The sequence below is a fragment of the Kockovaella imperatae genome (assembly GCF_002102565.1).
Source record: "Kockovaella imperatae strain NRRL Y-17943 chromosome Unknown BD324scaffold_18, whole genome shotgun sequence".
NCBI lineage: Eukaryota > Fungi > Basidiomycota > Tremellomycetes > Tremellales > Cuniculitremaceae > Kockovaella > Kockovaella imperatae.
In genome coordinates this window covers 50,302-75,139 of record NW_019028958.1, presented here as the reverse complement: position 1 = coordinate 75,139, position 24,838 = coordinate 50,302, and the positions used below count along the sequence as shown (strand labels likewise).

Sequence of the window (24,838 nt, the reverse complement as noted above, 5' to 3'; positions counted from 1 at the left end):
ATGGTGCCTGATCCGAGTGTCCAAAATTAAAACATTGAGCGGAATTTCCTGCGAGGATGAGGCAGCAATTTGTGAATGACCAAGGCGACTCGGTCGATCAATCTTGCACGTACTGCTCGCCATCACCACGAAGTGCGCTCCATTCTAGCACTGACATATTGTGCTGAGCGCTGTCGCCACACGACGAAACGACGGAACGCAACCCTGCCGGTTACGAAACTCTAAAACCCCCTATAAAAGTCTGGGACCGGCCAAGAGAACAATGGAGACCATCAACCATGCTCAGAGGGATGGCGTGGCTACAACATCAACGGTACAACCTGTGCCTGCCATCTCAACACAGCCCGAATCAAGCTCACGTCAACATCTATCCGAGGAGGAAGCAGCCGTCACTCTCCAGAAACATTGGAGAGGCTATCAGACAAGGCATGCAGCTACGAAAATGCATGTGCACAAGGCCCGCATTCAGGCTGACACATTTAGGTCAACTAGCGACAGATGGGATGATCTGAAACGAGCTGCAGAGGATAAGCAATATGCGGAAGATCAATTGGATAATCGGAACGATGTCAAGTCGCGGTGGCATCGGGCTGCGCAAGCAGCAGCGAGGATGGAGCACGGGGATGGACTGAGAGCCGCGCCTGTGCCTGCGAGTCATGTTCGGCCACGTGTGGTACTGGATGAGGAGACTAGGAAAGCACGGAGAGCGACGTTCTGGGGCACCTTATCCAAGGGCGTGGGGAAAGAACGCGATGAGAACGAGATATTGCCTTATCAGTCAAAATCTTTGGAGCAGCAACATTGGTGAGCCTGAACCTCGCTCGGCACTGACGGGAAGGTTGGAGATGATTGATGGCAAGCATCGTTATGGTATGTCGCATATGGTGGCTCTCGCTGAAAGCCACCAAGGCAGCAACATGAAGTACTACTTTCGAGCATGGAAGGAGTCGGACACCGAAGACAACTTTTTCCGATGGCGAGTGAATACAATTTACATGACTGATGGTACAACAGGCTGGATCGTGGAGAGGGCAAGAACCTAGACCTCGAAGAATTGCCAAGAGAGCGGTTGGAGAGGGAGCGTATCCTGTGAGCTGGAAATTTGAGCCACGGCCTGATATCATAGGTATCTGTCGGGCGAGCAGAGGCTCAACTACCTGGTCTATGTGGATGACAATGGGCTTTTGAGATGGTAGGTATTACCTTAGTTGCCCCTACTCACTCCCCAGGGACAGGAACGACGAGCTAGTCAGTCCTGGGTCGTTCCCGAGCTTACATCTGCAGGTCGATACCGCCCGTAATCGATGGAAAGACGCCGGACATGGCAAAGGCATCATCCCAAATGACGATCGCAAGACAGGATTCACACCTGGTGATGAATCAGACTCTTCCTCACTCACCTCAGACTCCTCGGCGAGCTACTCCGCCGGATCGGATCTACATGAGAATGAAGACACGCACTACGTGGGACTCGATAAGCCGAACGGTAACAATTGGTTCTCAAGGCAGAAGAATAAGCTTGGACCAAAGGGTATCAAGAAGAAGCTGTTGCGGAAGACGATCAGGCGAGTGACGTGAGCTATTATTCCTGACTGCTCAGACGGAATACCTGGATCTACGTGTCCGACCTGAACATGAACTTTTTTGTCGGTATCAAGAAGAGTGGAGAGTTTCAGCATTCTTCGTGTGAGATCCATCGACTGTGGCCGACCCTGACCCTCGATAGTCCTTGGAGGCGGTAAAGTGACCTCTGCAGGCATCATTGTTGTGAAAGAAGGCTTGATCAAGAGTCTGAATCCCCTGAGCGGGCACTATAGAAGTTCAATCGCTGTGAGTAGCCTCTCTGAACACCCCTGATCCCGCAGCACTTTCGATCATTCGTTGCTCAGATGGAAGACAAGGGTGCAGATTTGTCTCACGTCAAGATAGCCAAGAGTGTCATGGTGAGTCAGGGGTTCAGAGAATCGCTGACGACGCCCAGACATTATGGGGGCAAGTCATGCATACGGATTCGAAGCTGATCGATGCAGACTTGGCAAATACGGCTCCGCTACGAAGAAGGAGAAGAACCTCGTCACCAAATTCAAATCAGCTGTCGGCCTTTCACACGAGCAGACAGAAGAGGAGAAATCTCAAGAGCTCAAGGAGAATGCCGAAGCTGAAGAGAGGGAGCACCAGGATCGTATAAGAGCCATCAGGTACGCCGAGGAAGACGCGGAGACCGACGAAGATAGAGCACGGGTTCGGCGAGAGATCCTGTATGGAAGGAAAAAGTCAGTACCAAATTCTCCAGAGACACTGATACCTTTGTCAGGGAGAAGGAGCAAAAGAAGGAGGATACGGCGGCGGCGTTGCGCACAGCTTGAGGAAAGGCAGGCTCCCGGGAATTTGTGCTTGGGATCTGCTCGGAGAACATCATGACCATGGGTTCATCTAGTAATGTCAGAGACGATTGTAACGATTATTATGCACGCCGTCTTGCCTGCCACGAAATCAAGCGCGTCGACTATTGTCGACAACATTGCATTTGTCGTGTCCCTCTCTGATACATCATGACTGCAACATGACAACGTCCATGCTCTCCACCTACACTCCTCCTTCAGACCCGCCAGCGACCCTTGAAAAGCTCGCAGAGGCTTTACACCTCTTGCTCGCGCCAGAACCACTCTTCAATTTCCTGCCCACGGCCTTGACGTATTTAGCGACCTTTCAACAAATTGCAGAAAGCGTCTTTAGCGAAGCCAGCGAGGCGTTGAGATTGGAGCAGGAGCTCGTGCGTGAATTACAGGACAGACAGGTGCCAGAGTCGAGATTGGACGAGCATGGATGCCTCTCGAGCGACGAGGTGGAAGTTTTGGAGGAGATGGTGTTAGGTGGTGAGAATGGGCATTATTCAGTCCAACTGGCAGAATTGTCCCTGAGGTTCCGACTCTATGTGAGCTACAAGAGTCGACTCATTCTGACGGTGTCAGCACGCCGCAGTCTTCATCTGCAGCTCGGCAAAAGTCGATCAATATGCTCCCATCATTTCAGAGTATTTCCCTTCATCTCTCAAGAAGTCTCCTGAAGGATCAGTGGATGATCGATTCATGCGTACAAAAAAGTTTGAGGCGTATGCTCAGCGTCTTGCGACTTATCAACAGACGGTACATCGATGGCTGAATCAAGCTCAAGGGTGAGGAGCCTTCCCCGATGTAGAATGCCTCTCGCGCTGACTTTGGTCCCAGATTGAAAAAGTCCAAGTTGACCGCTGCGAGTCTGATGATTTCATTCGATCCAACGTATCATGCTGGCTATATTCAAGGTCTGGTCGAGCATACTCTAGATTTTGTGGCCAAGGTTATCCAACATGTGGATGAATTGCAAGCCTTGTTTCCGGAGGACAGCGCAGAGGGAGACGCCTCGGATGATGCGGAGTTTTCAGCTGCAGACGTTCTACCGGAAGACGACATGATGAGTGCAGTGGGTGGAAATGATCCTCGTCACGATGAGGTCCCTCGACATGAGCACGCAGGAGCTGTACGCCGTAATCCCTGGGAAGACGATTCTAGTGGACAGCAGCCAGGCGAGGGACCAGATCGAGCCAGCAAGGGCCCGACAGCCTCAATGACTGCGACTCCGAAGCACGCTGGAAAACCCGAGCAACAAGATCCTCCAGATTATACAGCCCCTTCTAGCGGTGGCAAGATTGGATCTCGGGTCGACAAGAGCAAGCTCAAGCCTTTCAGTAATAGCAAGCTCAAAAGGCGATCTTTTCCGGTGCCCTCCACGCCAGGTCGCTCGCAAACGGTCGTAGGCACGAGAGAGAACCCTATGGAGTTGTGATTCTACCATGCCAGCCGAACATTGCTGGACTGGAATCAAGATCTGCGATCTTTGTTCGTGGACGATTAACCGATACTGGATTGGGTGGCGTAATCTGGTGGCATGTTGAGAGTTGTACATATAACACGCGAGATGACATGATTCCCTCACACTCCCGCGGCCTTGTTCCCGCCCGCTGCTTCCCACCGTTTCATCGCGTCCATCGTTTTGACAGAGACCTCGTGAGCGCTGGTGGCTTTGCCGAAAGCGTCGACGAACTGGCCGAGCGGGTCCATGAGGTAGAAAAAGATGCTACGTGATCAGTCATCAACACCGAGACCTGGACCCACGAGTGATCGACGAGGTAGTCTTCGCCCGGTTTCACATTCGGCGGACTAGAAAAGTAGACGCGGTATGATTTACATGCCCTCTTGACAGACTCATAGTCTCCAGTCAGACCAATCATACGAGGATGAAAGTCTGGTCACTTCAGCTGCACGCACTACCATGACTCACCTTGAATGTACTGTTTGACTTGTGGGACACTGTCCCTAGCCGGATCCACAGAGATGAAAACGGGTAAGACGGCTCCGAGTCCATGTTTCTGCTCGATGAGATCCACCGCCGCACCCATTTTGTCCAACTCTTCAGGACAAATATCAGGACAATGGGTGAAACCAAAGTACATCAATGTCCATTTTCCTCTCAGGTCTTGATCTGTGAATGGTTTGCCATCGGCATCGACGAGATTGAATGGACCGCCTATCGATGGTTTACCGATCGACTTGGTCGATTGTTCCGCGACTGTATCGTCAGTACGCTTCTTGACAAGACTCACTCTTCTTCAGCCTCAGCTTCTCCTTTTCATTCTCAAAGTAAAAATAGAGTCCAGCTCCCGTAGCGACGAACAAGAGTGCAGCTTTCCAGGTCGCAGGCTTTGAGTCTGTCAGCATGGAGCTCGTTGCTGTGACATACGCCAACTTGTGATCGATCCCTGGTGGCAGACTCTCTCGTCGCGTATGTCCTCCCGGCAAGGTTACGAGACGGCAGAGGATTGATCCTTGCCAGCTTGGCAGGAGTGCGGACAGATCTAGATCCTGATGCTCGGGCTGAGCTGGTCAAAACGGCGATGCTGTTTCGCATGGAGCTCATATTGCGTCGAGATGAGCAAATGACAGCAGATTGATCCAGCTGCAGCTAAGATTTCGAAATCTCGATCGTCCACGTGATGTCTGTAAATATTTTGTGCGTATCGTCGCTCATATTATGAGCTGCCTTGGCTCGACAAGCAGCACGCGGTAGCGCCTGTGAATTCACTCCAGATGGCTCGGAGAGGTCCTTCGGCCCCATCGTTGGGTCCAAGATGGGCCAATATCAGGCCAGAACTCTCTCCCTGGATGTAAGTCCATTACAGAGCTCAGGGCTGATGAGGCAGACTGGACGTTGTGGAAGAGTTGGGATTTGAGAGGACAACACCAGTCCAGTCTGGAGTCATACCCAGGGCGATGAAGAACCAGGACTGTGTGGTAGAGGTGAGTCAGAAGCCCTGCGCAAGTATGCTGAGCGTTTTAGGCTGTGACTGGGTCAGGCAAGACGCTTGCATTCGTGATCCCCGTTCTGGAAAGGATATTCCGACGTGAAGAGCCGTACAAAAAAGGTCAAGTCGCAGCGATCGTCATCGCGCCGACCAGGTGAGTCGCAATGATAGATACTGCGCTCAAGTCTTCAGGGAACTTGCTCAACAGATATTTGAAGTCTTTCACCATTTCATATCTGCTTTCCATCGTCGACAATCATCGCCCTCTCCCGAAGCTTCATCTTCCAGCTCACCGTCACCACACGATCTCTCCCTGCCAATACTGGTCACGTCAGGCTCCACGAATCTCTACGAGACGTTCCTCAGCCAATCTTCGAACATTCTCATCGGGACTCCTGGTCGACTCTCCTCCTTCCTCTTATCCCCTCGTGGATCATCGGTGGCTCGCGTTTCGGATCTCGACACACTCATACTCGACGAAGCGGATCGGTTGCTGTCCTCTCCAGACCACAGGAAAGATTTCGAAAAGATCATGAGTCACTTGCCAAAGCAGAGGAGGACACACCTTTTTTCAGCGACCATGACGGATGCAGTCGAGGAAATGGTCGGTATTGGACTCAGAAACCCTGTCAAGATCGTCGTCAATATGAGAGAAAAGACGAGTGGTCAAGAAGCAATCGAAAGACGTCTGCCAACAACGTGAGTGAGGGACTACCTGCGCCCGCCTTATACTTCGCAGACTTCAGAACAAGTACCTGGTCTGCCGGCAGGCGGAGAAGACGTTGCAGTTGATCAGGCTGCTGCTGTCTGAATCCCACCACAATCAGGCTGCCAAATTCATCATCTACTTCTCGACCGGAGCCGCCGTGGATTACTTCTACAGGGTGAGCCTAGGTTTCATAGACAGGCTGATAAGCAGATTCTCTCCCGACTGCGAGCCCTGAAGGCCTTCACATTCGCTTCATTACACGGAGATCTCATTCCACGTATACGGGAGAAAGCGATGGAAGGCTACATCACACACGCATCCTCCAGTCTCGCCCCTTCAGTCCTGCTGTGTACAGACGTCGCTGCACGCGGTGTAGACTTTGAAGATGTGGACGTGGTGCTTCAATTCGACGCACCAACAGATCCCAAAACTTTCAGTCATCGAGCGGGGAGAACGGCTCGTGCAGGACGAAAGGGAAAGGCCGTCATTCTTCTTGGACAAGGAAGAGAAGAAGACTATATCGGTGAGCTATCAAGACCGCGACGATCTAATGTGGGATCAGAATTCCTGCGAGTACGAAAGATTCCTCTCAATCGACATCCTTACTTGGACTCTGAGCTCGCTGAAACCGAGGATCCGCCGAAACTGGACGAAGGCGCCATTGCGCTTCGAGATGAGATTCGCAAGATTGTGCTCACCGATAGAGAGATGGCGGACAAGGTGAATAACACCTCGGCCCTGGAGTCCAGCTCACACCCAAACAGGCTGCCAAGGCATACGTATCGTCGCTGCGTGCATATACAAAACACGAAGCCTCGTTCGTCTTTCGACTGCCTGAACTCGATCTTGGAGGTATGGCGACTGCGTTTGGGCTACTGAGGCTTCCTGCTATGCCTGAAGTGAGGGATTGGAAGCAGAGAATCAAGTCAAAGAAGGTAGAAGCAGATGGTGCAGTGCAAGAAGAGACGTCGTGGGAAGATGCCGATGTGAATGTGAGCTGCTCCTTGTGGCTCAAACTCACCCGCCTCAGTGGGACGCATTTGCGTACACTTCAAAGCAACGCGAAGCAGCTCGGCAGATGGCACTATTGGAAAAAGCCCAAACCCTTAAGGAGCGGAACGAAGAACGGGAGGAGAAAAAACGGAAAGCTCAAGCGGAGATGAGAGCACCGTGGTCCGAGCAAAAGGAAAAGAGGGCAAAGAAGGAGATTCGGATGGAAAAGAGGGACAAAGTGAAAGCCGAAGAGTGGGAGAGGCATTTGGCTGAGGGAGGTGAAGACATTGGACCCGTCGAAGCGTTCAAGCGGGCGAGCAAGAAGAACGAGGGCGGTGGGGAGGAAGATGCTGTAGAATATCAGAGTCTGAAGAAGGAGTTGAAAGCGGAGAAGCAGGCGAGGAAGGCTAGAGTCAATGACGAGGGTGGCGGCGGGATGTTTGACGACTTGGATTAGATTCCAGACAATGCATTCTATCCTCTCCCAACAGACACGCTATGCCCACGGGTTATCTTCGTCGTAGAAGTTGGTCCTCATGGTCGTCTGTCTACTAGCAGGAGGAGTGGGCATTATGGCCCGTTTCATCTGCTCTATCCTCTCCATCTCATCTGCGATGGGCTTGTTCTCGCCCACACTCTCCGAGACGGGTTGTTCATCAGGCAGAGGAGGAGAATAGACCTCTTCAATGTCCACTGGGTCACTCTCCTTGGGATCGCTCTTGCCATTCGGTTTGTCCAAAGATTTTCGGGGACTGGGCACACGCTGTAACTCGGGAGAATGACGATGAACATAGATATGTGCGGGAGCTTTCGTCTGAGGTTCACCGCGACGTCGCTCTCTCGCTCTAGCCTCTTCGACTGCTTCTGGGTCCTCGACGACTAGATCTCTGGCATCGGATGGCAGCCGCTTGATTTGTGACTTTGTATCGGGCGGCTCGTCATCACTGTCTTCTCCAACCGCGAACGCCGAGTTCTTCGACTTGTTGGATTGACTCCTACGCATGGGAGGTTTGAGCTTGTCCAGACGGCTCTTTTTGCTCGTCTTTTGGTCCACTTGTTGTGCTGGGACCAGCCAATCGCCTTCACCGGTAGGATTACGCCCTCTAATGGACGAACTTGACACTTGGCGCGAATTGCCTGGCGTATCATACTGTGAGATCCGATCCGCCCCTATAAGGTCAGCGACAAGATTCTACGACCCACTCACAGGCTCCGTAGACCGCCTGTTTTCCCTTGCCCTTGCCATTCTCCGTCGTGGGCACCTTTGACGAGCTCCCCTGTCGACTCGGTCCAGGCGTTCGATCGTTTCGTCGTCCAGCCAAAATAGCCTCCTCTTCCTCCCATCGCTTTCGTTTGGCCTCTTCCTGACTGACATCGATGTTGGGGAAACCGGCATATCCTATTCTTCTCGCTCGTTCGTACGAGTTGTCCTCATCGTCAGTCACGGAATCAAAGTCCAGACTGGCCGCGTCTGATCCATCCGAATCGCTCTGAGTGAACAGGCCAGTGGAGAGTCCACTCCATTCTGGTCGATGGAAACCGTCGTTCGACTCCTCCGGGTCATCGTGAACTACACGAGCAGCCTGCTCAGGCAACAATGGTGCATACCCTTCTCTCGCGGCTCGACGTTTGTCCAATTTGCGCTTCAGCGATGCGATAGGACCGCGTTCGCCTCGAGTCAGGCTAGAACCTGGGGTAGGGAGCCAATATTTTGCTTTCCCACCTTTGGAGTATCGAAGACCAGCTCGAATCCGCTTTTGCCTTCCGAGACCATAGTGAAGTGCACCTTCGGCTGGCTCATACGCTTGGTATGAGATTCCTTGACCTCGAAATGTGTCTTTGGAATCTTCCCAAACGTCTTTGAGTCCAAACGCATCGCGCAAGGCGTAGGTAAAGGGAAGTCTGGCCTGATGTTTGAGAGATGGGTCGATATAGTCGCTTGCTCGGAAGGCATATTGCTTCACCGTCAGTCCGGTCACTACTCGACTCACATGTGCAATGGCAAAGATTGGCATTTCGAAACAGATTAGAGAATCGACTAGCGCTTGAGACATGTGCTCGGCATCGGTATAGACACCGACTGTGAGGGTCAGGCCGGATCATGCCAGGACTTGCCTTTCTTGATGAGCCCCGCGGCTACGAGCAGGGAGACTGCGATGCCTTGCCAGAAGGAGAAGAAGAGGATGCCTTTGACGCAGAGAAATTTGGCTGAGTCCTGTGAGTGTCTAGGTCTGCAGCCTCCCACTTACGGACCGGGCGGAACGGCGTCAGGTCTCGACTGACGCAGACCCAGAACATGGCGAGACAGCTGGTGGTAAGATTCTGTCCAAGCCATTTGGCACTCACTAAAGACTCAAACAGATGCTAGCATTGTACAAAATGCTGACATAGGTGTATCCCGAGTCGGCGGAGAACCTGCCTTCTTGGTACAAGCCAGTAGCTTTGAGAACGATGGTTGCGATGACTAAGAAGGGTTTAACCTGGACATATTCTGTACGAGCATGAGTTTTGCTGGCGAGAGACGCCGCTCACGCAAGACACCCCGCTTGAGATTCAACAATGTCCACGGATCACTGACGTCCATCGGTTTATAGATCCAATTGAACGGTGTCGGATGTGGGGCTGGCGGACGACCATGTAGGATGATGAGGAGGGATCGCTCGCCACCGAGATACGTGATGAGGAGTTGGAAAAAGGTGTAAATGACAAAGGCCTGGAAGTTATAAGCAGGATTAGGCGCGGCGACATACCTCGTATAAGTCTCGAACGGCGTCAATGACGAAGGCAGCTTCAAGTGAGAAGATGGCGATGAGTGATGAGATAGCGTATAATGGGACCCTAGAGAGCTGTCAGTGGACTGGAAGGAGGCGAGCACCTCACATGACCATGATGCGGACGACGTATCGCTGGAGTGAAGGCTTTCGGTAGTTCTTCAATTGCAGCGTGATGCTCATGATCGAGACACCGGTGGCTATGAGGTGGGCGAGGGGTCAGCGCGTCCAAGAAATAGATAGGTAGCAGTCGCGAATGGCATTCTCACCGATGGCTGTAAACGTCCCGCAAAGAGCCAAGAGCCATATTGGTAGACGAGTTCCTGCACCTGGCGAATACAGAGTCCCGATGAGGGAGACATCATTGGACGGTGCGGGGAAACTTGGCAACTCCATGATGCAATAGCACGAAAGGGACAGATACCCTCCCTCTTCAAATCGGCTTTATACTGAAGAGGGAGGTAGGAGTGAGACTTGATAAGAGGGGGTTGTCGAAGTCAGAGGAGGTCGAGACGTCACTGGATGCTTCTTTGTTCGGTTTATTAGCGTGGCGACTCTGTTTTTTGTCTTTGCCACTCGAATGCGCGTCGTTGGTCTCAAGAATGTGCACAAAATGTTTTCTACATTGTCCCCTAGGCCTCCTGGCTATGCCCACCAGCAGGATCTCCAAGCACTCCACGCAGCTTTCTACTCTGTATCGCCGGTGTCCCTTCATCGCTAACGTCATTGACGGTCGGCTGATCTTCGGTATCGCGAGACTCTTCCGTAGCAGATTTGGACCCTGCCCAATCGGGACTCTCATCTGGGTTCATAGGCTTGACAGGTGAAGTGATCGGAGAGGTTAGACTGCCATCATTACCTTCTCTCTCATCGATGACGCTCAGTTCTCTCTTTGCTCGACTGTTTTCCGTGGTCTCGTCCTCACTCCAGCTGCTCCCCGGGACGCCCATGGCTGAAATGGACGATGTTTGAGGCTGAGACGGGGACGGGGACGGCTGGGCCGCTGGAAAGGGATTACTTCTTCGAGGCGACGACCGACCAGGGGTTGGGGAGGCTGAAGAAGGCGAGTCAAGACGGCTGGAACGACTGGATCGAAGATTGGGTGTGGCGGGAGTAGAGTCCATGAGCCCAAGGCTGAAGAAATCAGCAAGGGAGTCATTCGTTCCACTCACGGAGACAAGACGCTGATGATTTGTCCTTCTTCCTTGGGTGGACCGTACGAGTCAAATGGATCAGGTATCGACATCACGAGTGGCTCCAGAATCGGATCGCTTGTTTTGCCGGCAATCTTTTCGTAGAAGTCCAGTTGACTTCTGACGACGAATGCGACTTTACCCAAGATCTTGTCCCAGACCTGGAGCGAGTCAGCACGCCGTCCCCATGAGGATCACACCTCATCCTCTCCCTCCAAGACTTCCTCATGATATCCCGCTTTGATGGCATCCAATTCATCGACCTGTTTTTGAAGCTCCGCTAGAGCTTGCCGAAATTGCTGCAGATCTGACACCATAAGCACACACACAGACACACAATGCGCTGAATCAGACTCACCTCTCTTCTTCCGCCGTCCGACCTTGTGGTTCTCCGCTTCGGTCTTTCGAATCTTTGCACTTTGTTCGTGTAGACTCTTCTCATAGCCTATCAATCTATCCGCGGTGATGAGCTTGTAATGATCCAGAGCTTCCAATAATGGAATTTCAAATTGGCGATAGACAGTGTCCGCTAGGATCTGTTCATGATTCGCAATGAGGTGTTGAAGTCCTCCTCCGCTCAACATTCCCGCATTGGCCGACCTGCATCCTTTCACTCTGACGACGATGTCGTCAATGTACGCGTCATCAAGTAACGCACCTTGAACAAGCCTCCATGGCTGTGGCAAATGATGCCGTTGCCGAAGACATGGCGAGTAGAGCATTGCGATAGGCTTTAGCGGCGGACATGAGCTGCAAGGGTCAGAGGGAAAGAGTTCCGGAGAGGGGTGCGCTCACATCCTCAAAACATGCTATCGACTGCCGTAGGTCTTTCCGAGTGATCAATGTGTGAAATTCTGTCGCATTGACCCTACTTCCAGTCGTTGTAGTCGAGTACTGAGCGGATGAGCTTCCGGCATTGCGACAGCAGCTTACACTTGGGGACGGTGGCCTCGGGACACCCCATGCTATGCTCGACGCGTTCGATTTTGTCGAGTCATACCGAGGACGAGGCGTTGCAGTGGCCATGACGGGAGGCGGTCGGTGCTGTTCAATGCTTGGCTAGCAACGATACGATCCTGCCACTGGGCCTGGTGCCGCTGAGACGGAAGTCGATCCTGAAGGGCAACACGGCATTAGGTTATCGACCTCGCGCCGCCGGCCGCCCGCATCCGGCAAAGCAGAAATGCCACGTCATGAAACAGGAGGTCAAAACTTTCAGACCTCGTCTCTTTCTTCCTTCTTTGAACAATAACCAAGGTGGTGAGTGTGACCCATGGCATCGCATTGGGAAGCGACTGACTCTCGCTCTCGCTCGCCAGGACACAAAAGTTCGATTCCTCTCTTACTCTCGATGAGAGGTCTCGCGTTCCCGTCCCCCAGACTCGAAATGGTTTTCTCCGCGTGATAGCCAAACCGTCAAAGCGTCTTGCAATGACCCGCTTGACCTCACTTTTGGATCGTGCCGCTTTTTCTTTGGCTGGCGCAGTGATGAAAGGGGGTTGAGTCGGTGCAAGGCGTCGAGGAACCGACATGTCGATTGTCCATGCATAGTATTCTAGTAGATACCGGGTATAAACTTGTATTTAACCACTTTGCAATACTCTACCCAGTCATCTCCATACTTGAGCGCGCACTTTTCAAAGTCTCGCCCACATCGATGGATCAACACTGCGAGGAAGAAGATTGGATAAAACAAGGTGATGGGCGTGTTGAAGCCTCCCGTAAGACCCCACGTCAGAGCTTGGAACCAATCGGCAGTGTAATTGATCTTTCGAGCGAATTGCCACCACCCACAAGTGAGAAGCTTGTTGCCGTGTTTTGTCTGGATGTACGTCGGGTTCTTGACCTCTGACCAAGGGACCACGGGGAAAGCATTTCGAGGCTTGTAGTCGCCCTGCTGTTGCATCTTGAACGTCGATTTCTGGGCCATGGACGAGTCAAAGATGTAGTAGCAAGTGCAAAGGGTGACAAACATGGCAATGTTGCCCCAGAGTGGGAATTCGTAGGTCGATGGCGAGGCACGAACCATGAAGATGGTGGGGTAGCAGTAGGTGAATGGTCTGCGAGTTGATCAGACATGTTCCGGCAAATACTCACACTCCGGCCATATTCCAAAAGATCAACATCCATCCAAACTTTTCATGGAACATGTCCCAAGTCTGTGGGATCATGTGCTCGGCTTTCGCGCACGCGTTGATGTACAGCCCCGTTGCAAAGACCATGTGTGCCATGTTGTAGGTGACTCTTCCGAGTTCTTCATACTGTTTGACAGCGCCAGATACAGAGATGAGAAACAAGAGGACCCATGGGACTCTGACTTCAGCAAACATCTTGAGGTCGACTGGTCCGAGACGCGGATTGAGTGAGATGCCCATGAAATGGTCGTAGACGAGGTTGTGGCTCAATCTCAATGGTTTACCTCCCCAGTGGAAACCTCTAGCCAAGAGATCCATGGCGAGGGAGCAAGCGAATGAGGTGATGATGGCGACGGTCATCAGATGACCAAAGTTTTCAATGATCCATGGGAGCCGGAAGATCCCAGTCTTGTGTAGACCGAAAGCAACGAGGAGGGTGGAGTACCATGAAAAAAGGGCGTTGCAGTGGTATGGCAGGGTGGCATAGTTCAAGGATGGGACCGGTAGACCGTTTTGGGTGACTCCGGGCAACACGGCCGCGAAGAAGAGTTCGCCGAATGTCAAGCCGAGGTAAGTCTTCCAAGCGAAAGCGTTGGGGTACGCGCCCTGTGAGGGTCAGAACATGGGCGGAGCTTCACCCACATCGAGACAATGCATCCACATCCGGCGGAAGAAAGGTCCAATGTCCTCCACCGAGGTCGGATGGACGAATCTCCCTTGGTAGTACCAAAGGCATATCCAGAGGTAGTCTAGGTTTGTGAGCGATCATTCTACAAACCCCACTCACACATGAGCAGTGGAAAGCCGACCATCATCGCCGTGACGCCAACGGGCCCTCCGAATTCGTATCTGTGAATGGATCAGTAACCAGCCTCTCGCTCTGAACCTACGTCTGGTGCTCATCCAACTTCTTGTCCATCTCTTGTCCGTGCTCTGTCGGAACCGCATTGACTTTGAGCAAAGCCGTCGAGTTTCCATTGCGAATGTCGTCTGATCGTAGGACGGGGTTGGATTTCCGCTTACGCAGGTCGGAAGTGGAGGACATGTTGAGGTGAGCTGAGCTGAGCTGAGCTGAGCTGAGAGAGCATACAGTAGAGACAACAAACAGTTTTTGTTCCTCGCCAGGTTGAGTTCACACGTGGCAGCGAAATGGCGGCGATCTCCGCTGAAACGCGCCGTTATCGCGACGCCCTCGGTTGTTGGAAAATAACCGTCCAACAAATTCCAATAATTTTATTTTTCATGCAACCGAAAGGCTGACGGCGTCCCGTGGAACAGCGAGGACAAGGCAGTGGATGGGGAGCGGGGTCCTTCTTCTCTTTCCTATCACCACACCACAGGACGGTCGAAAGCTCTTTCTGAGGTTCTCCCAATCGGCTGGACCACATTCCGTCGCATCGCAATGAGTCGCCTCATTCGAGTATCCAGAGCCCTGGGTCATGGCGCTCTCCCCCTTCACAGACCATTCTCCATCTCTCTGGCTCGGTCAAGTCCAACTCCGACTCTGACTGCACTCAGCTCCACTACCGCCACACAACCTCATCCCGTCGTCCCTTCAAAAGCTTATCAGCCATCTACTGAATCCGTGTTCACGCCCCTCGATACCTTCTTACCACGCCATGTGGGCCCGAGATCAAACGATGTCCAGGAAATGCTCAGTGTCTTGGGGTACAAGTCGTTGGATGAATTCGTCGACGCAACGATCCCAAAGAATGTCAGAGTCGACGAGCTCACCAATGAAGACGACGGTAAAGGTTTGAGAGCTTGGAGCGAGTTGGAACTGAGGCGAAGAGCCGAAGAGGTCGCCGCGATGAATAAAGGCATGAAGAGCTACATCGGCATGGGGTGGGTCCAGAAATGTCGAGTTGATGTGCTGATGCTGCCGCAGCTACCACAACGCCATCGTCCCGCCGGTCATTCAACGAAACGTGAGCATGAACACGAACCCCCCGGCTAATCTCAGATCCTCGAAAACCCCGCATGGTACACTGCCTACACGCCATACTCTCCCGAACAGTCTCAAGGTCGACTCGAATCGCTCATCAACTTTCAAACCATTGCCATCTCCTTGACCGGACTGCCCATCGCAAACGCTTCATTACTGGACGAATCTACCGCCGCCGCTGAGGCCATGGCTATGTGCTTGGCTTCTGTACCCAAGCCCAAATTTTCAAAGGGCAAAAACGTCTTCCTCGTCTCTCCCACTGTCTCTCCTCAGACGTTGGCAGTGCTTGAAACGCGAGCCAGTGGATTCGGTATCGAGCTCAAAATCGCCTCGAGTAACGCTGATTTCGGGGCTGAAGTCGAAGCACTCGGATCCGACAGACTGATGGGCACGCTCGTGCAGTACCCCGATGTCAACGGAGAGATCCTGGACTGGTCATTGGTCGCTGAGAAAGTCAAGGCTGCAGGCGCAAAGACAGTTGTGGCTTCTGATCTCTTGGCATTGACCATGTTGAAACCGCCGGGCGAGTGGGGCGCCGATATAGTGTGTGGAAACAGTCAACGATTTGGAGTTCCCGTAGGCTACGGTGGACCTCATGCCGCCTTCTTCGCCTGCACGGATGATATGAAACGAAAGATGCCCGGGAGATTGGTTGGCTTGAGCAAGGATTCCAGCGGAGCTCCGGCGTATCGACTCGCACTTCAAACGAGAGAGCAACATATTCGACGGGAAAAGGCGACTTCAAACGTCTGTACTGCTCAAGCTCTCTTGGCCAACATGGCGGCGATGTACGCCGTTTACCACGGTCCTGAAGGCTTGCGTCGAATTGCTGGCAAGGTCCACTCTCTCACTCGCGTCTTGGCCAAGGTTCTCGAATCCAACGGCTTCTCCATCACCAACAAGACGTACTTTGACACCTTGACCGTCGACGTGACCACGGCTGGAATCTCCTCTCAGGTCATCCACGCCACATCTGTTCAGGCGGGCATCAACTTTCGCCGGATCGATGACAAGACGATTGGGATTACCCTGGACGAGAGTGTGGGACCTCTCGATTTGACCGACATCGTCAACGTCTTTTACAAGGCACTCGGGAAATCGACGATTGAGCCTCCCGCCCTCGAAGCTGTCGCTCAAGAACTCGAGTTGTCATCTTCCAACCTCACGGCACCTCTTCAGGGCTCTTTGGCCAGGACCACCGATTTCCTCCCTCAGACCGTGTTCAACAAGCATCACTCGGAGACTGACATGTTGCGATACATGATGCACCTGCAGGAAAAGGATTATTCCTTGGTCCATGGAATGATTCCCCTCGGTTCGTGTACGATGAAACTCAACTCGACTTCCTCCATGGTGCCACTGTCTTGGAAGGAGTTTGGTGGTATTCATCCATTTGCTCCCGTTGACCAAGCACGAGGATATGAGACTCTGATAAAGGAGCTCGAGTCTGATCTATCCCTGGTCACTGGGTACGATGCGACATCGGTCCAGCCCAACTCGGGAGCGTCAGGTGAATATGCAGGTCTCAAGGTCATCCAGGCGTACCATGAATCAAAGGGCCAAGGTCACCGAGACATCTGCTTGATCCCTCTCTCGGCTCACGGTACCAACCCTGCGTCCGCCGCCATGGTCGGATACAAGGTCGTGCCGATCAAGGCTCTTCAGGACGGATCCTTGGATCTGAATGATCTGAGGGCCAAAGCTGAGCAACACAAGGATCAACTCGCGTCTTTCATGGTCACCTATCCTTCGACCTTTGGCGTCTTTGAGGAGGGCATCGAGGAAGCCTGCGATATCGTGCATAAAAACGGCGGACAAGTCTACGTTGACGGAGCCAATTGTAACAGTTTGATCGGTCTCACTAGTCTCGGTCGCGTCGGTGGAGATGTCAGTCACACCAACTTGCACAAGGTGAGTTTCGAGGGTAGGGAGACTTGTTGACCTGTAGACGTTCTCTATCCCTCATGGTGGTGGTGGACCAGGAGTCGGACCCATCTCTTGCAAAGCCCATCTCGCTCCTTTCCTCCCGACCCATCCGATCATCCCTACCGGAGGGACTTCGCCCATCTCTGCAGTGTCTGCTGCACCCTACGGGTCAGCCAGCATCAACACCATCTCTTGGGCTTATATCAAGATGCTCGGTGGTAAAGGACTCACCGAGGTATCCAAGATCGCCCTCCTCAATGCCAACTACATTGCCGAGCGTCTTCGACCTTACTACAACATTCGATTCAAGAATGCAAACGGGCGTGTGGCCCACGAGTGTTTGATCGATCTGGCGGAATTTGAGAAATCTGCCGGTCTCAAAGTTGCAGACTTTTCAAAGAGACTGCAAGATTACTCATTCCATCCTCCAACGGCTCAATGGCCCATCTCTACGTGAGTGGCTTGCACCGATCTTGCTGATGTGCTAGATGCTGGTTGATTGAGCCTACCGAGTCTGAACCGAAACACGAACTCGACAGGTTCATCGACGCGCTCATCTCTATTCGAAAGGAAGCCGATGAGATTGCCTCGGGGGCTCAGCCAAAGGAGAACAATGTATTCAAGAATGCACCGCATCCATTGTCAAAGATCATGACGGAGACTTGGGACAAGTGAGTGGGAGAGCTTTCCACGGTGCGCTGACGTCAGGCCGTACTCCAAGGAGAAGGCTGTCTGGCCGGTTCCGAGCTTGAAGAGGTCCAAGTTCTGGCCCACAGTCGGACGTGTCGATGATGGTGAGTGCGTGTCAAGGGATTTGAGCTGAATTTTCAGCTGCCGGAGATCTCAACCTCGTCTGCGAGTGTGGTACCGTGGAGGAGTACGCTTAGGCTATTTGTTTATCTGTAAAACCGGGTCCTCATCGGCCTTCATCAAGTCTCATACCTGCAATAAACGCTTGTGAACCGCAGTTCAACCCTGCATTGTATATACCCATTACCTTATGCAATTATTATCACGTCACGCTACCAGTCCTCATCCGCTATGCCAGCCTCTTTCCATCCTTCTGGCTCCTCCTCCCAATCATCATCGCCTTCAACTTCATTCTCTTCCTCCATGTCACCGTCCCTATCCACACCTTGCCCACTGATATAGACCTCTTGACCCCGTTTCATGGCCCGTAGACGAGCAGCTTGGGATGGATCAAAGATGGCCTTGTATCGCATCTCCGTGATGGTCGTTTTTGCCCGAGGTGACTGGATAGACAAAAGGGACAACAGTGGAGGAGGTGATGAAGGATGGATAGAAGTATGGGACGTTTCTTCGGTTATATTGTCATAGAGCTCTGGCGTGTCTAGACCGTCATCGTCCCCGTCGGTTCCATCGCTGAGACTGTCTCTCGGTTTACAGACCTGACGTCGAGTACCTGTGATGACGACTTGATGCGTTACATGACCGCCTTCAGGGTCCCACTCATCTTGCTCATCGTCGGAGAAGGAAATGACTTTGCAAGGTCGTTGAGGAGTATGTGCGAGTTCTTCGGCATCTATGACCACCGTTTCCGCTGCCTCCGTTACAGGAAGGGGTAAACTAGGGGCTGGCGATTCCTCCCCGATCTGCGGTTTCTTTTTGATTTCGACCGTCGCTCGGCCAAACAGTCCCATCATGACACTTGATCTGCTTCTGATGTCCTCTAGGCCGACCACCTCGCTGCCTTCGTCTGGCTCATCGAACAACGCGGTAAACGTCTTGTCGACCTCGGGACGCATAGGCGACGGTCCGAATTCATCCTCCAAAGGCAGCTTCCCTTTGCCCTTTGATACCGCGTCACTAGAGGCCTCAGTCGTGGGTCTGCGCTCTCCACGTTTTCGCCGAACGGGACGATCTTTGACAGGGGTGTCAGCCACGGCCTCTCCGCGTAACCTCTTCCGTGCCCTTGTCCTCGGCGTGATCTCCTCCAGCCCTTCTCTCTCTCTCACTTTGCGCAACGAATTCGCCTCGAGGACCTGTCTGAGTTTCCGAGGCGATGAAGCGTGGATGAACGGTGAGCTGCTGGAAGCTGTCCTATCCGTGGAGAACATGCCAGCCGATCCGAGGTGGGAGGCAGGTGTTTTGACGGGCGTCACTGCAAATGGATTGATTGGGTTGGGATCATGGATCGGACCAGAATATGGACGAGATTTCTTAGGCGTGATCAGTCTCGAAGGGGTCGACGGTCCCGCCTGCGATGAGGGTAGACATCTGTTTGCCTCGACCGATGATGCGGTCGGTCTCGAGCTGGACCGGGATACTGATCGATGCCGAGTCGGAGGCGTCGGTGTCGTGGGATATCCGTTCGAGGGGACGATTCTGAATGAGTCGGGACGTTGAGATCCAGATGAGGACGAACGTTGAGACTCCGATGACAGCTTGGACAGCTTCCTGTACAGAGCATATTGCTCTCCTGGAACTGTTGGCTTACATGAACTGACTGTTTGGACCTACCTATCCTTCCTGGATCATTCTTGATGTCCTCCTTGGTTGGGTCTCGCTTGTGAGTCGCCTTGAACGACCTCTCCCAAGCTTTCACAGCTGCCTTGACGGAAGCTAGATCCGACATGATGGATGATGATATTATTGCCTGCACGCTTCCACAAAAAAGATAGACGCGTCGCGGGGGGATGATGCCACATCTTCCGATCAAGCCATGTAACGCCGAGATCCCGTCGTCCACCGAGATTGATTTTTCTAACCCGGTTGCAACCTTTTTTTTGGGTCGATCGACAGAACACCATGGCATCGATATCGAGAAGAGCAGCGCGGTCACTCGTAGCGTCGTCTTCCAGACCAATATCCAGGACGCACATCAGACATTATGCTCGTGCGAAAGAACCTGAACGACCTCAGTTATCGGACGAAAAGAACTCACCATACCTCGTCGGAACGCCGATCTTCCCAGTCCCGAGAGATCCATTCGCTCCGCCGCCAGCCAACACATTGACCCCATCGAACCCGATCGAAGCGGGCGGAGCGTCTCCGCCGCCGAAGCAGTACTCTGAGACTCAAAAGAAATGGCTCACTAGGATAGTCAAGATAATGGGTTACAACACGGAAGCTGTGACGGCCATTCGGGAAACACAACGCATGCTGGGTGGGATCGTGGAGGCTATAGAGAACGATGCGGATTATTGGTATGGAGGTGAGTCGACGCAGCGAAAGGCTTTTGCTCATTCCAGAATGTCAATTGCCGCCGACATATCAAACCTTTTTCCAACTCCACATGATGTACCTCCTGATCCTCATTACTCGACTCAGAGCCCTCCCCGTTGCTGCCCCTTCAAAATCTCATCCGATACCTGAATTACCGGACCCATCACCTCCGTCCACACCCCGACCCCCGCCAGCCATGTCTCCAGCCGTAACATCATCCACCTCATTGTTCTCCAAACCTACATCAGGTCGATACACTGCCGAAATCATCAACAACTTTTTCGAGCTGGCAGAATCACAGATGCGTCGTGCGCTAGGTCGGAATGAGCGAGAACGCGTGATACAAAAGTATCTGAAGGAATTTGGAGAACAATACAAAGGGGCCAGTATCGGATTGGATTATGTCCTTGCGTTGCAGATGAGTGAAGAGGCCAGGGACAGGGAATCAGCAGATGCGGAACTCGCCAGTTGGTTATGGCGAAACTTGTTTGCTTCTCGTGGTCTCGGACCTCCTTCACCTGAATTTGTTGCTCCAGACGAGGTCGACGCATACTCTGTCACGGAAATATACATGCTCGACCAACTGGAACGGGTCGTCCGATTCGTCAGGAGGGAAATGGCTCGACTCGATCAGTTAGCCGATCGAGACGTCTTGGATGGCAACATTGGGGCGTGGAGTAGAGTCAAGGATGCATAGTGCATGGGTTCATAATGAGAGCTGCTTTTCCACAGCAGAGTTGTCAGTGATCCGTTCGATCTTGTCTTCTAGTCGAACGGTCGTTCCAGAGTCCGTGATCAGTTTATATCGTACTGCTGGGTCAGAGATAAGATGCGCACTGACTTACGGATTCGCCATGGGTCGCCTTGGTGAGGTCGGATTGACGTAAAGTAGATGGTTCCCGATGCTGTGGATTAGCTCGAGCGAGCGTCACAGCTTGTCTCACCGTCGTCGCCTCGTACCCTGAAGCTGAGATCGATCCGACCTTGCATGGTATTGACCTACATGTTGGTGAAGAATCATGCAAGGCCACTCACGGTGCCAGAAATCCAAGGGTCACCGATGACTGCTGATTAGCAAGAGGTCCCAACACGCCTCGCTCACACCATGGCGGCTCTTCCAGCCTCACGCGCTTGCCCAACAAAGCGCTGACATCTGGGGAGTGGCGGAGATGGAATTGGACACTACGCATGGCGGATGATGCGAGACGTTCTGAGGTTATGTGAGTGATCGAGTGGAGAAAAACCTCACCCGCATTGGTAGCGTATAACAAGAATATGCCCCAGGCTGACAGTCCAAGTGTGCCGAGGAGTATGTCTGTGGGGATGAGCAGGAGAAGATCAGGTCTAGGCCTTACATAGAGGCACTTTGGTCTGATCGTCAGCGATTACCTGTATAGTCACGCACCCCAAGCCTCGGCAGCTCTTTGGTCTTTCGCGAAGGGACAGCGTACACCAATCTCGGTCTCGAAGGACCACTGAAAGCTTCTTCCAGCGTCATCTCCTTGGAATCATCCCCTTCGATAGCTCTTTTCGAGAATGAAGGCGCTCCCTCAGGTGGCATCCCACGACTCGTTTCTGGTCTTTCGTACACTTCTCGAGGTGACGATTTATCTGAAAAGGTTGTCGATTCCAGTGGTTTCCGAGGGTGTGCCGCGAAGGATCGACATGGGGCAGGTGTGATCAGTCCGCGGGATAGCAGACGCTGAGATTGGACGAATGACCGTGATAGCATGGTGAGTGGGAGGGAGGAACCAGGCAATTGCAGGGATCGATGGAGTGATTGCCGGTAGATAGATCAATAGTGAATGATCTGACGAAATGTCGAGCCGAAAAACCGATCGATTCTACTTCATCTGACCATGCCTCTGTCAAAGTCTTTCAGGATAGCTACGAACACAGTCCGCTTCGCTCGGAGCGTTCACTCCTCCCCAGTAGCCAGGGATCACTTTCTAAATGCCAATCGAGAGGTTTTCGAGAAGCGAGCTCTGGATGCGAATTCAAGCAAGCCATTATTGGTAGACTTTACTGCGAGGTGGGCGAGCTTTTCGTACAACGCACTGACTCGTCTTTTAGCTGGTGTGGCCCATGCAAGATTCTCGGGCCGATGTTGCAGCGTCTGACAACGCCTGATACACCGTATGATCTCATGACGGTAGATGTGGATGAGAACAATGCCTTGGCAGCAGAGTACAAGGTGGGGCCACTGTACGGGCGGGCGACTGACTGAATTCGAGGTCTCTGCAGTTCCTTTCGTCGTTGGGTTTAAGAATGGTAAACCGGTGGACAAGTTTAGTGAGTGTCATCACACAAATACGCTGACGACCCAGTCGGGATGTTGCCCGAGGCCAAAGTCAAGGCCTTCTTGGAATCACTATGACATGTACACAGCGATGTATTCTAGCTCTTTGCCCCTGGATTGTCACTCTCGTATCCGGAGTCGCTCGCCGAGTCCCTATTTCTACGCTTCTCTACTTTTGGCCTGTACATTGCCGCTTGTCGCATCCTTTCCCCCATCGTCTCTTGATACTTGGTCCAACCATCTTTGAAGCCTCTCCCTCCCAGGCATCCAGGCCACCATTCACTCTCTCGCATGCGGTTAAAGATACTTCCATGACCTTTGGGTCCAACTAATCCGCAGGTGTTCCATACTTCACCTCTCCTGGGTTGACGCTTGCCACATCCGCGAGCGAGATATGTCTTGTCGTACCCCAACTTGTCTCCAAAGCAGGAGGTACAGAATGGTCTTCGATCCACGGGTACAATCTCTGGTGTCGCTTCTGTACCAGGGGGCCTCGCTGGTCCTCCACACGCACCGCAACAGGCGGCCGTGTCATCATGATGGGTGTGATCATCGCGCCGACAACACATGCCATAGCACCCTACGCAGCAGCAGACACAACTGCCGATGATCAAGAGTGATAGAACGACAATGAGGACGATGGCGCCTGAGCAAAGTCAACTTGGCGACCGGCGCACGACTTGCCGATGTAAATGTCTTGCTTGTTGTTCTTCCAAAAGTCCATGGCCTGCAAGGTCGGTCGCGGACTTTTGGATGACTCACGGCTTTGAGTGGTCCGACAAGAGCTCCAACTTGACTGACATCATCTGCTATACTCTATATCGTCAGTCATCGGACCTGACAGCAACCTTCACCCCAACAGGCCCCTGTCATGGCATCAGCATATTTTGTGCTGAGCCATACTCACTGCTCCGGTCTGGACAGCTCCCTGAATACTGTCAGCTTGGCAAGGGTTTCAGTTCTCACCGCCACAGTGTTTGCAGCACCCTAGGGTGGGTGAGCGACGTTCCCCCACACCTGCTTTACTCACACCGACCGCGCCCGCTGCTGTCTGGACGGCCCCTCCTGCAGTTTCCACCGCTGTGTTGACAGCACCACCTGCCCCGTCTGCCACAGTCTCCACTGCCCCCGCAGCGCCGTTACCTATCGTATTGGCGACTCCTCCCAAGGAGCCGCCGACATCACCAAATTGTCTCAGAATGACATGCCCTGTGGGAAACGGTGCCATACTCCAGGGACGTAGAGCTAGCTCTAATCTCTCTGGCAGCAATCGAGATTGAAAACGACAACTCATCTGTCAAAGTCTCTCTGACAACTCATCCCTCGAGTGGTCAAAGGATGGTGATACACAAAGGTCGAGATTTACCTTTGGACTGACACTACATCATCTGTGATACCTACCAGGGGATCTGCTCTCCCTTGTAATCCCACAACCTGCCTCCCCACTCTTGTTCCCTCGATGCTTTGCTCATAATACTGACGAGGTGCTCCACAGCTTGATCCGTTGAGAATTGTCCCTTGTCTGGATTCGGTTCTGCTTTGGCTCCAAGGATCGGTCGTGTGAATGAAGTCAAGACAGTCCCGGGATGATAAGCCATAGCGACGCCAGAGGAGGACTTGTTGACGAGCTAGAGATCAGCACACACCGAAGGTGTCGAGCGCACCTCGTGATCCAGCGTTCGGATGAATTGATTGAGCGCGGCTTTTGATCTGGACGTCAGTGGGAACGGAGCTTGACCACCTACGCTCGATAAGAGTACCACCCTCCTTTCTTGTTATCCTCTATACTCCCCACTCTCGCGCTCAACGAGAAACACAGACTATTGGTTTTTGCAACGAGTCCTTTCGCCGGATCCTCATCCCACTTCAGCTCTGCAAAGGCTTTTTTGCTGGGAATAAGAGGCACAAAGTGCTTGTAGGTCAATAGGTGGCCCATGCAATTGATTTGAAAGGTGTCGAGAAGAGTTTGAGGGTTGATCATTCTCAAGGATTTCTCGGGCTCGAGCTGCCGTTCAGCGGTGACGAGTTGTTGTTGTACTCACGACACCCGCGAAGCAGGCTATCAATCTCACGGAATCGTTTCCTTGCCTCTCTCTCACTGTACTTGCAGCCTTTTCCAAAGTCCCTTCATCTCTGATGTCGACTCTATCCAAGACGGTCAAACGCTCGTGATGTCCCAGCCGTTCTTGTAGCTCTTTCGCTGACCGGTGAGTCAATGCAAATACGTTGAGAGAAGTGTGCTTGAGGACATGTTGCGTGAGAGCAAATCCTAGGCCTCCGGAGCTACCCTGTATGACCGCTGTGGACATCGTGCTTCTGAAGTGCATCTGAGATGCAAGC

At 52.7% G+C, this 24,838-nt stretch overlaps 15 protein-coding genes across 15 annotated transcripts; 7 read left to right on the top strand and 8 right to left on the bottom strand.

Annotated features, from left to right (window-relative positions):
* Window positions 1-60: 60 nt before the first annotated feature.
* Window positions 61-1,149, top strand: BD324DRAFT_639106 (hypothetical protein). The gene is made up of 2 exons (XM_022017190.1): window positions 61-444; window positions 484-1,149. The coding sequence occupies exons 1-2, from the start codon at window positions 263-265 to the stop codon at window positions 806-808; spliced, it is 507 nt and encodes a 168-aa protein (XP_021867971.1). The 5' UTR covers window positions 61-262; the 3' UTR covers window positions 809-1,149.
* BD324DRAFT_210415 (hypothetical protein) lies at window positions 1,022-2,486 on the top strand. Its single transcript, XM_022012185.1, has 10 exons — window positions 1,022-1,089; window positions 1,127-1,192; window positions 1,230-1,244; window positions 1,285-1,565; window positions 1,601-1,646; window positions 1,890-1,943; window positions 1,982-1,992; window positions 2,031-2,198; window positions 2,235-2,273; window positions 2,315-2,486. The coding sequence occupies exons 2-10, from the start codon at window positions 1,190-1,192 to the stop codon at window positions 2,364-2,366; spliced, it is 669 nt and encodes a 222-aa protein (XP_021867970.1). The 5' UTR covers window positions 1,022-1,089; window positions 1,127-1,189; the 3' UTR covers window positions 2,367-2,486.
* A 20-nt stretch (window positions 2,487-2,506) lies between these two features.
* Window positions 2,507-3,938, top strand: BD324DRAFT_639092 (hypothetical protein). The gene is made up of 3 exons (XM_022017189.1): window positions 2,507-2,935; window positions 2,973-3,175; window positions 3,228-3,938. The coding sequence occupies exons 1-3, from the start codon at window positions 2,564-2,566 to the stop codon at window positions 3,823-3,825; spliced, it is 1,173 nt and encodes a 390-aa protein (XP_021867969.1). The 5' UTR covers window positions 2,507-2,563; the 3' UTR covers window positions 3,826-3,938.
* BD324DRAFT_639089 (SCO1/SenC-domain-containing protein) lies at window positions 3,939-4,973 on the bottom strand. The gene is made up of 4 exons (XM_022017188.1): window positions 4,643-4,973; window positions 4,321-4,608; window positions 4,155-4,284; window positions 3,939-4,116 (listed from the first exon to the last, which is right to left on the bottom strand). Exons 1-4 carry the CDS (start codon window positions 4,755-4,757, stop codon window positions 3,972-3,974), a joined length of 678 nt encoding a protein of 225 aa, XP_021867968.1. The 5' UTR covers window positions 4,758-4,973; the 3' UTR covers window positions 3,939-3,971.
* Window positions 4,974-5,086: 113 nt separating this feature from the next.
* On the top strand, window positions 5,087-7,500 carry BD324DRAFT_647207 (ATP-dependent rRNA helicase SPB4; the record flags this gene model as incomplete). The annotated part of the gene is made up of 9 exons (XM_022017637.1): window positions 5,087-5,203; window positions 5,240-5,336; window positions 5,377-5,495; window positions 5,534-6,040; window positions 6,081-6,225; window positions 6,261-6,573; window positions 6,613-6,770; window positions 6,815-7,042; window positions 7,081-7,500. Exons 1-9 carry the CDS (start codon window positions 5,127-5,129, stop codon window positions 7,498-7,500), a joined length of 2,064 nt encoding a protein of 687 aa, XP_021867967.1. The 5' UTR covers window positions 5,087-5,126.
* Window positions 7,501-7,539: 39 nt separating this feature from the next.
* BD324DRAFT_643827 (organic solute transporter Ostalpha-domain-containing protein) lies at window positions 7,540-10,210 on the bottom strand (the record flags this gene model as incomplete). Its single annotated transcript, XM_022017570.1, has 10 exons — window positions 7,540-8,193; window positions 8,243-9,001; window positions 9,035-9,123; window positions 9,159-9,251; window positions 9,293-9,351; window positions 9,390-9,534; window positions 9,576-9,756; window positions 9,794-9,881; window positions 9,924-10,014; window positions 10,084-10,210. 10 exons carry the CDS (start codon window positions 10,208-10,210, stop codon window positions 7,540-7,542), a joined length of 2,286 nt encoding a protein of 761 aa, XP_021867966.1.
* A 181-nt stretch (window positions 10,211-10,391) lies between these two features.
* On the bottom strand, window positions 10,392-12,229 carry BD324DRAFT_209742 (hypothetical protein). Its single transcript, XM_022012184.1, has 7 exons — window positions 11,941-12,229; window positions 11,803-11,901; window positions 11,666-11,757; window positions 11,366-11,622; window positions 11,208-11,314; window positions 10,987-11,168; window positions 10,392-10,948 (listed from the first exon to the last, which is right to left on the bottom strand). Exons 1-7 carry the CDS (start codon window positions 12,031-12,033, stop codon window positions 10,447-10,449), a joined length of 1,332 nt encoding a protein of 443 aa, XP_021867965.1. The 5' UTR covers window positions 12,034-12,229; the 3' UTR covers window positions 10,392-10,446.
* A 333-nt stretch (window positions 12,230-12,562) lies between these two features.
* Window positions 12,563-14,187, bottom strand: BD324DRAFT_584730 (delta24(24-1) sterol reductase; the record flags this gene model as incomplete). Its single annotated transcript, XM_022013703.1, has 5 exons — window positions 12,563-13,067; window positions 13,105-13,748; window positions 13,785-13,891; window positions 13,930-13,991; window positions 14,033-14,187. The coding sequence occupies 5 exons, from the start codon at window positions 14,185-14,187 to the stop codon at window positions 12,563-12,565; spliced, it is 1,473 nt and encodes a 490-aa protein (XP_021867964.1).
* A 186-nt stretch (window positions 14,188-14,373) lies between these two features.
* BD324DRAFT_639051 (glycine dehydrogenase mitochondrial precursor) lies at window positions 14,374-17,983 on the top strand. Its single transcript, XM_022017187.1, has 7 exons — window positions 14,374-14,987; window positions 15,031-15,070; window positions 15,106-16,998; window positions 17,036-17,466; window positions 17,502-17,684; window positions 17,722-17,807; window positions 17,845-17,983. Exons 1-7 carry the CDS (start codon window positions 14,545-14,547, stop codon window positions 17,898-17,900), a joined length of 3,132 nt encoding a protein of 1,043 aa, XP_021867963.1. The 5' UTR covers window positions 14,374-14,544; the 3' UTR covers window positions 17,901-17,983.
* On the bottom strand, window positions 17,984-19,753 carry BD324DRAFT_639049 (hypothetical protein). Its single transcript, XM_022017186.1, has 2 exons — window positions 19,495-19,753; window positions 17,984-19,453 (listed from the first exon to the last, which is right to left on the bottom strand). The coding sequence occupies exons 1-2, from the start codon at window positions 19,607-19,609 to the stop codon at window positions 18,036-18,038; spliced, it is 1,533 nt and encodes a 510-aa protein (XP_021867962.1). The 5' UTR covers window positions 19,610-19,753; the 3' UTR covers window positions 17,984-18,035.
* A 320-nt stretch (window positions 19,754-20,073) lies between these two features.
* BD324DRAFT_562673 (hypothetical protein) lies at window positions 20,074-20,890 on the top strand (the record flags this gene model as incomplete). Its single annotated transcript, XM_022013020.1, has 3 exons — window positions 20,074-20,188; window positions 20,226-20,547; window positions 20,587-20,890. Coding segments are annotated over 3 exons (741 nt in total), but the record flags the coding sequence as incomplete, so codon positions are not given.
* Window positions 20,878-22,030, bottom strand: BD324DRAFT_639038 (cytochrome oxidase complex assembly protein 1-domain-containing protein). The gene is made up of 8 exons (XM_022017185.1): window positions 21,605-22,030; window positions 21,555-21,570; window positions 21,449-21,514; window positions 21,302-21,409; window positions 21,235-21,263; window positions 21,144-21,198; window positions 21,045-21,104; window positions 20,878-21,009 (listed from the first exon to the last, which is right to left on the bottom strand). The coding sequence occupies exons 1-8, from the start codon at window positions 21,929-21,931 to the stop codon at window positions 20,906-20,908; spliced, it is 765 nt and encodes a 254-aa protein (XP_021867960.1). The 5' UTR covers window positions 21,932-22,030; the 3' UTR covers window positions 20,878-20,905.
* A 28-nt stretch (window positions 22,031-22,058) lies between these two features.
* On the top strand, window positions 22,059-22,576 carry BD324DRAFT_584767 (thioredoxin; the record flags this gene model as incomplete). Its single annotated transcript, XM_022013705.1, has 4 exons — window positions 22,059-22,231; window positions 22,273-22,393; window positions 22,434-22,491; window positions 22,527-22,576. The coding sequence occupies 4 exons, from the start codon at window positions 22,059-22,061 to the stop codon at window positions 22,574-22,576; spliced, it is 402 nt and encodes a 133-aa protein (XP_021867959.1).
* Window positions 22,577-23,108: 532 nt separating this feature from the next.
* On the bottom strand, window positions 23,109-23,726 carry BD324DRAFT_653949 (hypothetical protein; the record flags this gene model as incomplete). The annotated part of the gene is made up of 6 exons (XM_022018730.1): window positions 23,109-23,225; window positions 23,261-23,314; window positions 23,353-23,364; window positions 23,406-23,426; window positions 23,465-23,485; window positions 23,529-23,726. The coding sequence occupies 6 exons, from the start codon at window positions 23,724-23,726 to the stop codon at window positions 23,109-23,111; spliced, it is 423 nt and encodes a 140-aa protein (XP_021867958.1).
* Window positions 23,727-23,895: 169 nt separating this feature from the next.
* BD324DRAFT_666222 (hypothetical protein) lies at window positions 23,896-24,807 on the bottom strand (the record flags this gene model as incomplete). The annotated part of the gene is made up of 4 exons (XM_022018914.1): window positions 23,896-24,126; window positions 24,163-24,208; window positions 24,244-24,503; window positions 24,541-24,807. 4 exons carry the CDS (start codon window positions 24,805-24,807, stop codon window positions 23,896-23,898), a joined length of 804 nt encoding a protein of 267 aa, XP_021867957.1.
* Between the last annotated feature and the right edge of the window lie 31 nt (window positions 24,808-24,838).